Below are 14,215 nucleotides of genomic sequence, written 5' to 3' on the forward strand. Positions count from 1 at the left end.
AAGTTTGAGCTGAAAATTTTCTGAATTTGGGTTACCGTTTGTCATTGACGGGTGCTGGTGGGTCCCGCAGCCAAACCAGCAAGTGTCGCAAAGTCACCTTTGAGATTAAGATATTAAGATATGCCTTTATTCGTCCCTCAGTGGGGAAATTTGTATATGTGTATATGTGAATGCAAATGTGTCCAAAAATTGGACTTCATTGTCTGTTATATTGTTGGTTCCACATGTTGGAGTAACGCCTATGACTATACTGTAGCAGGGAACGCATGTGTGCATGTAAACTTGGAGTGTATTGATCTTAAATGCCGGGATCCGTGACTCTTGTGTTGTCTCCCCATAACTTAGTTCATAGCCAGATTTTATTCAGATCCATCTCACCCATTTTTCTTAGCTGATAGCATCCAGACCATTTCCATTTGATTTGTACTCACCTGTTGTACACCCCGCTATAGCCTTTTAAACCTCCATTATCTTCTGTATGTTGTATCTTCTCCATTCTCTCCCTTCTTTTCACCTTTGATGACACAAGGGAATAACCTCCCAAGACTTTGGATAATGATAAGCCCTGTTAGAGAGCTCGTGTGTGTGTGTGACTTGAGTGAGAGTAAATCCCCACTCCCAGCCCACTCCAACCCTGGCTCACACTCCTGGCACGTTTCGTCTGCTCTGGATAGCAGATCCCCAAAGCCAACCTCCCTCTCTTCTCCTCCCCATGCACTCCATTAGCTGGCCATTCCCGAATGAAAAACATTTACTGCATGAGCCAAAGACTCTTTTTGCCAACATGAACATGCTGCATTTCTCCCTCCACCACCTTCGGCCCTTGTAAGTCACGCTTGCAATGGATTAGCAGGCCAGGTGGTTAATTGTTCGAATCAAAAAGGCTCAGACCAGAAGCTGGAAAAAAAAATAAAAATACAAAAAATAGCTCTAGCCACCACCTGAGATTATTTAAGGAACTCATCAGTTTGTCATCATAATTCATTAAAGGGCAGAATCAGGTGTTGACTTACACCCACCCACCAATCCAGCCCCTGCTGGATCACATGAAAGCCGCACCTTAAGTCCCTTTTACACCATAGGAACCCCCCCCTGGAACTGTGTGAACTGTTTGGACGGCAGAGACAGTCTCCGAAATGGGGCCGGACTTGGACGAATACTTTCATCATGTTATTTCATCAGCAGGTTTCAGACCGGTCCATTGTGAATCCACTGCCCTATATTTACTGTACCTTTTTGAAGCTTTTCAGTTGTGGCTTATTATGTCAATTTGTTGTGAAGTTTGCATTTGTGTTGTGGTCTTTGTATGTGTGCGCTCGTTCTTGAATTATGTTGGGCTTTCTCAGCCACCGTACTTTCCTCCAACTTTGTTGAACATAAATCCACTGAGTGAAATGTCCCTATGTGTATTTTTTTTTTAAACACAATTTCTGTGCAAGTTTCATCCGCAGTCTGTAGATCAATAGCTACAAAGGTCATCGTAACATGGCCTGTCACTCAGAAATAGCTAATTTTACATATGTTTTCCTAAATTAAGCATTTTGTGATATGTATAGATGTGATTAGTATTAGAATCTTACAGATCTTACATTAAGACAATAGCCACCAAAGGAAGTACTTTACATAAACTGTAAATTTAACAAAAAGAACAATGTGAGAGTCAATATTATGTCTTATTTAGTATGTCTTTCATGTCTATTATAATGGGTGTTTTTTCCAGTTTCAAGGGCTCAAAAATAAGATTAACAAAAACATACTCAGAAGATGGTAAACATGTTTTAAATTCTCTAACTAGGAAAACATCATACTTAATACATGTATCTAATTGCTTCTCTCCCTGTTCTTTTCCAGACAGTGAGATTGTCCCTCCTGAATGCCTACGCCCACGCTCTTTTACGACAGTGCGTTCCTCCTCCCTGCGACGCGAGACAGACGACTCCCGGCTCTCTGTTAGCCTGTGTGACCTCAATCTTCAGCAAGACGATGGTGGCCCCTCCCACAATCACTCTCACCGCCACACGCTTCACCTGGCCTCGGCCTCTTCTACCTGTCCCATCCCCCAGAACTCCCTCAACTCACAGCAGTCCTCTCTTTTACCAGCCGCCCTGGAGAGTGATCTCCATTTCCACCAGCTGCGTGGCGCCCACATTAAGACGTTAGACAAGCAGACGGTGGCAAGATCAGAGCATTCACGTGAGGAGCGCACTCTGGTGTTTACAAACCGGCCCCTACGAACTGGAGAGTGTGTGTTTATCAAAGTCACCAAGTCCAGTCCAGCCCGCTCAGGTTCCCTGTCTTATGGTGTGACATCCTGTGACCCGGCCGTTCTGCGCCCCAGTGACCTGCCATACAATCCTGAGGCTCTCGTAGACAGGAAGGAGTTTTGGGCAGTATGCCGCGTGCCCACGCCTCTACAAAGCAGTGACATCCTGGGATTTTTGGTCAACCAAGAAGGGGAGGTCATCCTAAGCCACAATGGCACCAATGTCGGCATGCAAGTGTGTGTGGACAACTCGCGGCCACTGTGGATGTTCTTTGGTCTACATGGTGCTGTAACTCAGCTGAGAATTCTGGGTAAGTAGGGGCCTCATGGTATCACTTTTGACTCAACCTTGTGGTTCAATTCAATGAAAATGTTTTTTTAGGACTCATAGATTGGGCTTTATTAGCTTAGCTGGGGTCTGGAGTTAGGAGCGCTTTTATTCTTAAATGTCCCTTTCAAATAGTAATCTGTGTTGGGAAAAAACATTCCCATAAGACCGTGGCATGCCCCAGGTTCAGAATAGACCTATCAGAATATTGATCTTCATGCATGCTCACCACAGTTGAAAGCTCCCAACTCGTGCTTCATTCATTTACTCCCCGGGCATGAAATTGATTTGGTGCAAAATGTGACAGTATACCTATTGAGACAAACCCTCTGACCAGCAGCAATGACAAAAAAATATCTGGAAGAGAAGCAGACATTTATAGAGTTGGGAATAAAAGTAGATTCTTTACCACAGATAAAGAAACAAGAAGTGAGCAAGCAAAGTTGTAAAGAGCTCCTGTCGGTAGGAAGGCATTGTTCCTTTTGGCAACCAGTTCATTTGGTTAACTTTTAAAAACTCTGAATAATATACCTAGATTATGTGTGTTGGAAACTAGTTGTCACTCTTGAATGTGTGTGTGACACTGGAGCACAGCAAGCATGTATGGGTCTGGTGGTAACTTAAGCTACATTGCCGGGCAGCTCATGAATGTGGAGAAAAACAGACAACTGTGTCCATGGCTTTACACAAAGTACAGTACATATAGGGGGGGGGCTCAAATGGTCGAACTATGTGATGTAAAAAAGCAGCCATCACAAGGTCAGGGACTTGTTTCTGCACAAAATTGCTAGCCATCCAGCTCAAGATGCTCATCATAACTTGAACAGAGGGCAATAGTTGTATCTGGCAGGTAACTGTTTTACGTGATCACTTCAACTGACACATAGTGAACAGTAGGGATCGACCGATATGCCGATTTTTTTCCATCACCCTTAGCCGATGGCCGATTTTGCTTGGGCCAATATTTGTGGCCGATACGGCTTTTGCTCCCTTAATTTATATGAACAAATTACAATGATAACAAATATTACAGGTCTCCAGTTTAAACAAATATTTATTGAAATGTAAACACTGAACACAGTAGGATTCAGCTTTCTTAAACACATATTTAAAAGGCATTATCAACTTTAAAAGGTATAAATATTCAGTCATGTGCAAATCATTTCTGTCTTATTTTTAGGTTTTATCTCGCATCGATGTGATGACTGCTCCTCCGCAGTGAGACACACACCCCCACCCCCCTCCACACACAAACACATCATACTGACACAATTTAGTGCGATATATAAAACATTTCTCTCATCATTAAAGTTCGTGTTGTGCACGCTAAAGACCTCTCATAAGCAGACACGGCTGCTCCAATTCCTTCTGTGTGTGTGCGTGTGTGCTCGGAGAGAGCGCACACACATAATAATACGACACGCATTTAACCTCAGCCCGTCATTCGCTGAATGAAACTCCTACAAACACCATGGGACTGAATTGACAACGTTGCCATTAAAGCGGTGTTGGTAACAGCTGTACACATTAGCCTCCCAACTACATCAACAGCTCCCTAATTACAACGCTAGGCACTTTTGAAGATGAAGCATTGAGCAGCATTCCTGGTTTTCCGACCGACAAACTAAACTATATTGTAGCGTCGCTGGGAGCACTTCCTGGTTCCCAGCATGCTTTGCAGCACCGTCCATGTAAATAGTTCGTCAGTTTGTAGTTAAAGTTTCATAGTTGTTCATTCTTGGTTTGCTCAACTAGTGAGAGTGCTTTTATTCGTCTGTTGTGTTGGTATGTGATGTTTTTGGGATTTCTTGTTGTCACACCATGACTTAAACTGTTATGCCCAGCGGTCACCCAGTGAAAGTGATGGACTATGTATGGTGTAAAAAGCAAACTTTTTCTTTTACTTTGCATTCGTGTTAACTATTTCAAAGCAGGTGGCAATATTTCAATTAAGACTAACTGTTAGAGGCTAATTAAAAGTTGAAAACATACCCTTGTTATGATGTGGCGGCGGGGTGCCACAGCTGCGTGTGTTGCAGGGTCCTCCGGCAACATAAAGCTGCCGGACGGATGCCTGTCTGTAAATCATGCGGCGGAAAAATATATTGGCGAACCCACGCATGTATTGGCCGATACCGATTCAAGTAAAGAACGCAAATATCGGCCCGATATATCGTCCGGCTGATGTGTCGGTCGATCCTTAGTGAACAGCACAATGTGGCTGGTATAATTGCTTGTCAAAAATTGTTCTACACAACAGTAACACATGCATAAGCTAATGAATGGAAATTAGCAATAAAGCTAACTTTAGCCTGAAGCTAGCCAGATGCTCATTTGAACAAGATCACAAGGTTGATCACAAGTCAAGTAATAGGACTTGTAACTTATGTCCAATGAACATGGTGAGCCGTCAGGTGCTGCTTTCAATATGTGGTAGTCCAAAAAATTTGTTTACACATTTACCACCGTCGACCAATGATGGGCGTTTTTTTCAGACGGAGTAAATTTAAAGTATACCATTTAGCTTACCATCTAGTGGACTGGCCACCATTTAGCATAGACCAGGGGTCAGCTACCCGCAGCTCTGGATCCGCAACGGGCTTTTCATACTTCTTGTTGTGGTTTTCTTCACAATGCTGAAATATTTTTTTGTAACACATGATTTTTCAAAAGGGTTAAAAATCCCAACTTTTTGCAAGACTGTGAATGCATCATGGTTGAGTTCTGAAAGGTGATTGATTGGATGAATGCGAGAACAGGAGGGTAAGCCGGTGTTTGCCAGCCTACTTTGTTGAGCTTACCTTTATGCTTGACATGTGGCGAGAAACATTTTCAAACAAGCACCCATTTTTTGAAAAGTCGTGATTTGTTTCCAAGTAACAGTGGCCATCCACATGCCGGGCTCAAACCGGCGACAAGGTAAGTCCACTGATTGATAGTTAGCCAGTGAGCTAAAAGGAGCAGGCTGTCAATCCATTGTCCCAAAATGCACTACCACAACCCCGCAAGTTGGCGTCACTTGAAAAACGGAGAAAGATGAATAGTTTTCATATAAAAATAAACATTTATAAGCTGTTATGTTTTGTGCCTCCAGACAATGGCTCTTTTGATAGTAAAGGTTGCCGACCTCGGTGTAGACAGAAAACCATACACACTGTCATTCACATTTCTGGAAATGTAGTCGCCATTTAGCCTAACATGCATTTTTTTGTGATGCAGAAAGAAGTCAGAGTACCCGGAGAAAACCCAGACAAGCATAGGTAGAACATGCAAACTCCACATATAGACCTACATAGATCTGTATCCTGATTGAGAGCCAAGACTTAAGACTTAAGAGGCTGGAACCTGCACTTAAGCGGTCCTAAAAATCCCCTGCATGATGTGTCATGAGCTTAAAATATTCACCCCTAGCTAACATTGTCTTTTGTTAGCTTGACCAATATTCACCCCTAGCTAACATTGTCCTTTGTTAGCTTGACCAATATTCACCCGTAGCTAATATTGTCCTTTATTAGCTTGACCCACATGCAGCCATGTAACTATGACTGCAATATCAATACAAACTGCAGTCAGGAAATGCCAAATTAGAGATCCAGTACCCATATACTTTAGTTGCTAATCTAATCCCACTTTATTTTGTTTTCCACCAAAGTCCATTCACATTGTAACCGACAGATAGCATAACGTTTGCTGATATTTTGGCTTAGCAGCTACCATAAGTAACATGCCTGTTTTCTCTTGTGTGTGTTTCAGTCCTTTACTGACGCCAGAAAAACCTGGCATGACAACAAAAAAAATAATAATCACATATATAACATCCCCTTATCAGCTCACAATGTGTAATCATCTTTACATTCCAGGGAATTTCATTTATGGAACAGATCCAGATTAAAATTTATTGCTTTGTGTTGACAGGAGAGCAATCAATATTTCAATATGTGAGTTAAAGACAGAATGAGGGATGAATGGTTCCCTCTGTGGGTTTCTGAACCTCAGCAGGGCAAAATTAAGCATTAATCACAAAGACTTCTCACTTCAGGCAAAGTCATGAACCTTCCTATTGGATGAGAAACACTGAAACACACACCGCCGTAGCCAGGGAAGCCCGGAGGGTTCATGATATCAACTTTGTTGATGCAATCGATACATCATTCTTTCATTTTAGTTGTGACAGCAGCAGTATTTGTTTTGAAGTGAGAAGTTATCTCATATAAGGACAAATTCTATGTTGCAATTGCATAAAGTATGCGGTGGGAACACACCCTAGGGTCCGCATTGTGCTTTGTGTGTGTGTGTGTGTCTCCTTGTTGGATTTCTTTAAAAAAACGATTCACATCTGACATTATGCCAGGCGGCAATGGAATAAAGGTTATTCATGACGCTGATGTGAAATGTGAAAAACATCTTTATACTAGCTCATGCTGAAACAGAGTACAGGGGGACCTTGGTTTTGGGTATGAATCCATTCCAAACGGTCCGTCAAAAATAGAAAAAATATTTTTTCCCCCCGTAAGAAATAATGTACATCGAATTCATCTCTTCTTCTTATCTAGAGAATAATTAGTTTTACATGCAGAAAGCAATGCACAATACATACGAATCAGAAATTAAATACAACATTTTCCATCACTTTTACCTTAATTGGAAACTCTTGCTGCAATGACGGGATGAGGGGAAGGGGTAGTCATACGGCAATCATCTTCATATTTTGCGATGAGTTATTTATTGAATTCAATACTATAATACTTCTTTATCAACATGCTGGAACTTTCTTGGTCCCATGGTGGGTTATTTTGCAAAAAAATTAGTTAGCAAAGAACAACACAGTCAACAGCTGATGACATCATGGACGAGCGACGGAGCTTACCAACACAGTCTGTAGTGTGTTCATATTGTTTTAAATAGGGATGCACAATAGATTTTCAATAAAGCGGGCCTTACATCCTGACATACGTGCTAACTATGTGCTAGCTACGTTTGAAAATGGGGAAAATCGCAAGAGACCTGCATGAATATTCAAACCCGCAAAAAGCATCAGTATTATGTGCCTTGCCTGGCCATGCCGGGGATATGTAGTAGTACAATTATGACTGCAAATTAGAGAATAATTTATAATAAAAAATACTAAAAATACAAATCTTGGGGTTGTTTTTTTTAAATAGTTGATGTAAGTAGAGGTTCAAATAAATCATTAAGGGTCCAAAATGAGTATGACATACATGCCCACGAGGAGTGTTGATAAACTTCTGACCAACTGTGTGTGAAACCCATCGTGGCACCCTTGAACTTCAGCCCAGACATTCTGGACACTCCTCATGCCAAACCCCACCCTGCGAGATTGTCGCATAGCTCCCATGCTTCAAAGAACGTAAATGTACTGCAAATGTTCTTATAGTGCTAAAGCTGGATGGATTGTTGGATAGACGGATAGCTGTGGAGAAAGGCAATGCTGTAGACGCAGGGAAGCCTTTCACAGCTGTTCACATGGGTCACTTTAATCTAGTGCTTAGCAGGCGGGATCATGGAGGGTCACAGCAGATCCTCCCTCAGCTGCGCTGGGTGGAACGAGCCTGCCTACCAGGGGATTAACAGGGAGATGGACAAAATGACTTTGGTACATGAAGAGAAATGGGGTCTACGAGTAAAGCTTGCATGCTACAAGACCTTGAGTGTTGAGGGTCAAGTAATCAGATGGAAGGTGAAACAATGACTAGGGAATTAACATGAGGTTATGCTAGTATGAATTAACTGTCTCATAATAAATAGAAATAATATTTTATCCCGGCAGTCATTTTATTATTATCTTAAATGCATTGTTATATTTTCAAGGCTCAGAATTATTAAAGGCTGCCATGCTTCACTGGTCTCTGGTTGCTTCATTCATTGACACATGCGTGGGGGTGGACCTGTCATGATCTGTCAAAGGATGACTTAAGGTTCAATGTCATGCGCAAGGACACTTGGCACATTGACAGGAGGAGCTAAAGATCAATTCCCCCACTGCAGCTGCCAAGGCCTCCCTTTTGTATTGCATCATATTCTTCCAACGCAGTTTTATGTGTGTACCCTGCAAGCCATTTTCTTATACCAAGAACAGGACATTTTTAGTACGATGTGGATAATTCTAATTTTTATCTGCCGTAGGCTCCACTCATGTTGGTGATCCACGGGCCGTGTCGAACCCCAGTTCACCCTCCTCCTCACCGCACACTCCAAGCGCCCTGGGCAGCGGAAGCTCGGATCCAGTTCTCAGTGGTGGTCTGTGCTCTGCAGCGTACTGCAGCTCAGCAGGGGGTAGGTCCACCCACTCGTCCACTACAGAAGCAGGAAGTCAATCAGCCCTCGGGGGGATGTAATATAATTCATTATGGAATAGTGAGCTGATGTCATCATGTTGTAGTTAAAAACAAAGGGCTACTAGCTGCTTCATTGTTGGAATATACTGTATTTGACATGCTGTGTTTTGTATGTTTAATTTCAATTTGGGGGGGAAAGAAGGGAATTTTAAATATACAAACATGGTATGATTGTTTCATTGCTTCATTGCTTCAGTGAAAGAAAGAATAGCCTAGGATGGTCACTGAAGTGGTCACATGGCGAATTTGCCAAAGTGCATGCAGTGGAAACTCTGTTACTGTACACCCTGTGTGTAACATGTTTTTGGTGAATCTGCATTCAGTCTTCTCGATCTTTAGTCAAAATAGTTGAGAACTTGAAGAACGGTTCCGAAGAACATCAGCTTCTCTTGCCTCGTCTTTGCTGCCAGGTGCCTGGCAGTGTATCCTCTTACACAGCATCGATGGGAGCGCTTCCCAGCATGCTTTGTGGCACTTGTTTTGGAAAATGTTATGTGTTTAGAGTCATTGTTCTATAGTAGTAGTAGTTGCTTAGTAGTTGTTTGTTACATGCTGTGCAAGTGGCGGAGCCAGATATTTTTTATTGTCGTGGCTAAGGTGCGACCATGATTCACATCAGGGTGGCAATATGTTGATACTAGATCAGTCACACCATGTTGATGTCTAGATCAGTGATTTTCAACCTTTTTTGAGCCACGGCACGTTTTTTACATTGGAAAAATCTTGTGGCACACCACTAACCAAAAATGTTACAAAATGTCACCACGACCTCACACATGCATCAATAAGTCTATCAGAGGAACAAGGTAGGTGTTGCCACACGGACCAATATTACATTGCTCTGCCAGTCTTTACACCACAGACACTCCACAGTAGCCACGTTTTTACATGACAAGTTTTTCTCTTTCCGAATGACCTTTCGGGAAACAATGGTATCCATAGAAAGGAATATTCCAATCTGCACCGTGAAAATCAAGCAGAATAGTCAGGGCATGCGCAGTAAAACGTAAACAACATCATGTGATACCGACTTTTACCGAGTTTTTCGTTCACTTGTTGGAATAACTCCGTATTGACAGTTTTTCGTCTGTCCAGTCTTGAAATTTAGTTTGAATCAAAAACAAACTTTGCTTAGTCCAGTGCCGATTGCTGGCCTCCATTTATAAAAGTGAAGAACGTCTGGATCTGCGTGTTACGTCATATCTGAGCATGTGCTGAAAGAACGCACCCGGGATCAATTGAAACAGGAAAAGATCAAATTCAATCTTGCTAATATTTTATATTTAAACTAAGGACATGTTTTATATAGATATATATTTTCTTTTTTAATAAAACTGCACTTGTGAATAAAGTATAGAAGGGTTTAGATTTTGTTCCACAGATTGCGCTAATGCATACGAAAGCTGCTTGCCAACCGCCAATAAACAACAGAAGAAGAAAAACACCACGAAGAAGAACGCACCCTGACAACTTTCCGTTTGAGCGGGTACAAGATACCTCAATCGGATTGGTTAAAGGAATATTCCATCCCTGTTCAATTCTTTCTGTTTGAGCAAATAAAGCAAATGCAATTTGAATATTTGGGTCCATGTATACTATTGACATAATGGCTATTGACATAATATTTGCAAATGATGATTAATAAATCTTAACTATAAAAAGTGATATTGGATAATTCCTCACGGCACACCTGACGGTTTCTCAAGGTGTGCCGCGGCACAGTGGTTGAAAATCACTGGTCTAGATGACCAGTAAGGTGGCCACAGCCACCGCTAGCCACCCTGTGGCTCTACCACTGCTTTTGGACCGTCTATTAGAGTATTTGATAGCTAAGCAGTGTGCGAAGGACATGTTTTCAATACATAGTTTCTGGATTCTGCCCACCATCATGGTGGTCAAACCCGCGCAGGAGCAATGTTATGGAAGTGGATGCACTCATGCTGTCAAAACTCCTTGGTTTACATTGCATTACATTAGTAATCATGGAAAACTTACCGACTGCTTGCAGTTTATTATTGACAGCTCCTCCACAAAATTGTCAGCTCTCCAATCCTACGGAAAGTTGTGTGCTGTAGTGAAATTCGTGCAAGTGGAAACGCCTGTTAGGCTGAACTAGCTGAAGTGCCTCAAACCATCTCTTATTGGTTGATGTGAAGTTCAGGGCCACAAAATGTAGTACCCACAGGCCACAGGTTTGAGACCCCAGACTTGTTTAACTGTCAATAGTGTTCTTTTACTATTTTACTGAATGTGTTGCATATGAAAGAGTCTTGTTAACATGTAACTTTTCTTCTCCAGGAACAACCCCAAATTCTCCAGTCAGCCTCCCTAAGTCGCCTACGTTCCCATCAGGTCGTGGGCCCTGGTCTGACGAGTGCTCTATCTGTTACGAGAACACCGTGGACACGGTCATCTACGCCTGCGGACACATGTGTCTTTGTTATACCTGTGGCCTAAAGCTCAAAAAAATGTCCAACGCCTGCTGTCCCATCTGCAGAAGGCAGATTAAAGACATCATCAAGACCTACCGAAGTACATAAACAAGTGGAAGGGGACGACGGATGGCACGCCAATGAAGATGTTTCAATGAACTTCTTATGATGCATTCATTTGGTATTGTCATCCAGCCGGGATCTCAAATAACGCAGGTACAGTACGACTCCCATTGGGATGGTCTCACACAGGGCCAGCGCTTGAAGACACAGATTTGTGATTTTATTGAAAAAGACGCAGGGGTTGTCACCTTTTGGGATGTCTTGGTAAGTCTTTGAGAATAGGCGCTCAGTTACCCTCAGCGTGTAAATGGTGTCGTGTCCGTGGCTTACAGAGCTTGTCGGAAAAGACGAGTCAGTCTAGCGTTGCAATGATGGACCCTTGTAATTGTCGTGGTCGTAATCAATAAGTGGCGTATGTAGACACGGTGCTGACTGTAAGTAGGATTGTAACGCCTCTTGTACTCTATATTCTAATAGACCTTTATGGTAGTACTACTTCAAATGTATCTGGTGGCTATGTTGTTGTGCTAGCTAGCTGCTTGCTCTGCAATGTGGTGTATCTTGCACTGAAATCGGCTTCCTCACGGAAATGCCCAGTGACCGTGAGACAATGAAAACCGACTCAACAGCTGGTGGTTCGTAAAAACACAAACAGGGAGTAGATTCTCAGGGCCAGTCGTGTATTTCCTTTCTTTCTGAAATATAGAGACTTATTTTCCCAAACTAATGGCTGATGCACTGTGAGTAATCCTGACAACTTCACAGATCCTCAGAAATAGCCCCCACCGGAACACGTGAAGTCGGGATTGTTGCCATGGTATCAGTTATGACACAGCCTCCTGCCTTAACCCACATTCGTTACAAGCAGATCTACCTGTTATATTTCTATGTGGCAAATTACCAAAAAAAAAAAAAACAACTATTCTGTGGCACTGTCACATTTTTCACTCAGATGCGAGAAAAATAAAGCACACAAAAATGATCATGTATTTTTGTAAATCCACATTTCCCATATTATATGAACGTTTTTTCACCAGCAGCAAAGATGCTTTATAGAAATCAATTTTAAAAATCTGCAATTTTAAATATGAATCGCACCTATCCCGTGCTTTCAGTGTGATTCTTTTTTTGCCAGTCATTGCATCCTAGCTCATCACCTGCACACAGTAGATCCCCACTCGTTGCAAGAATCAGAAAATTCGACACTGAAACGTTGCTATTTTGTATTAATATATACTGTATTTTCCAGACTATAAGTCACACTTTTTTTCATAGGTTGGCTGTTCCTGCGACTTATACTCCAGAGCGACTTATAAATGAAAAAAGTTTTTACGTTACATAAACACTGGTCACCTTTTCTGTTCATGTTTATTTTTTTATTTTTGTAGCTATTCAGTCTGTTCTCTATTCTTTTATTGGTAGAACTAGAACCTTCCAATAGGACGTAATGTCTGTTTTGGTCAAGTAGTTTGTAAAATAAATTACCTGCAAAAAATGCGACTTATACTCCAGTACGACTTATGTTTTTTCTACCTAAATATGCATTTTTGGCCTTGTGCGACTTATACTCCGGAGCGACTTATAGTCCAGAAAATACAGTAACTCGCAATGAATGCTGGTCCATTTCATGCTGGCGAAGTGTGAGAGTGGCCACCCCCAGCATGCCTTGCGGGTTATAAATGATCATAAAATAATAGTTTTAGCATTAGCCCTCATTTATTGCGGTCAATTGCTACCAGACCCGACCTTTATGAGTGAATTTGGAATATTTTGGTACTTACAGTCCAGAAATGTTTTTAACAGACCTCTAGACATGAAATAACACCCCCACAGTCACCTTTACACTCGTGTTACCCAATATAGTAGCCAATAAAGAGGTGAGGGACTACAGTTTACTGTATTTTCTGGACTATAAGTCGCTCCAGAGTATAAGTCGCACAAGGCCAAAAATGCATAATTAGGTAGAAAAAAACATAAGTCGCACAGGAGTATAAGTTGCAATTTTGCGGGTAATTTATTTTACAAAGTTGTCCAAAACAGACATTACGTCCTCTTGTATGGCAAGTTCTAACATGAATAAAAGAATAGAGAACAGGCTGAATAGGTGTAAGATATGCTAACACAATGGTTATTCAGCGAAACGAAAAATAAACATGAACAGAAAAGGTGTCCGGTGTTTATGTAACGTAAACAGTTTTTTGATTTATAAGTCCCAGGAACAGCCAACCTATGAAAAAACATATTGTCCGGAAAATCCGGTATATTAGTAAGCCTCTGTTTTAGTACCTGCATAGTCTACGAGTGACGGCAGATGGAATAGCTCTTGTTGGTTTGTCTTATGTGACTATATAATACACGGTGTTGCAAATGGCCAATCGCGAATATGCGGGGATCTACTCTATCAACGCTCACCAATAAAGCATAGCTTAGTTAGCATAGAATAGCATAGTTTTATATTTAATTGACTGTATTTATTTTCCGTCAACAAACGGGGCTCCAAGCTTTGCTGCTATTGCATTTGCCAGTTGTCCTTTACCAGCAAGTGCTGACACATCCCTCCTTATTTTTAATCTTGCTACTGCTTGAAGTGTTGATTCACATTCGAATGCTAATTTATGTATTTGGAAACAGTCATTTTATTGATGTGCTTCAAACATAAACGTGATTTCAATGTGTTTTCTACAAAATTTTTTTGGCACTGTTTCCTTGTTCGTCCCAATACTGCATTTGAAATGTATTCTAGTTTTTTAATAGTGCACAGTGTGAATACAAA

General features: G+C 41.5%; 1 protein-coding gene across 1 annotated transcript in view; it reads left to right on the forward strand.

Moving 5' to 3' along the window:
* neurl1aa (neuralized E3 ubiquitin protein ligase 1Aa) overlaps window positions 1-13,388 on the forward strand; it is a 31,791-nt gene extending 18,403 nt beyond the window's left edge. The window contains exons 4-6 of the mRNA XM_058046598.2: window positions 1,852-2,574; window positions 8,736-8,885; window positions 11,246-13,388. Of these exons, the coding sequence (XP_057902581.2) occupies window positions 1,852-2,574; window positions 8,736-8,885; window positions 11,246-11,487 (1,115 nt within the window). The 3' untranslated portion in view covers window positions 11,488-13,388. The remainder of the gene's footprint in view (window positions 1-1,851; window positions 2,575-8,735; window positions 8,886-11,245) is intronic.
* Window positions 13,389-14,215: the final 827 nt, after the last annotated feature.

Source organism: Doryrhamphus excisus, linkage group LG9 (assembly GCF_037039965.1).
Source record: "Doryrhamphus excisus strain RoL-2023G ecotype Guam linkage group LG9, RoL_Dexc_Guam_v1.1, whole genome shotgun sequence".
NCBI classification, from domain to species: domain Eukaryota; kingdom Metazoa; phylum Chordata; class Actinopteri; order Syngnathiformes; family Syngnathidae; genus Doryrhamphus; species Doryrhamphus excisus.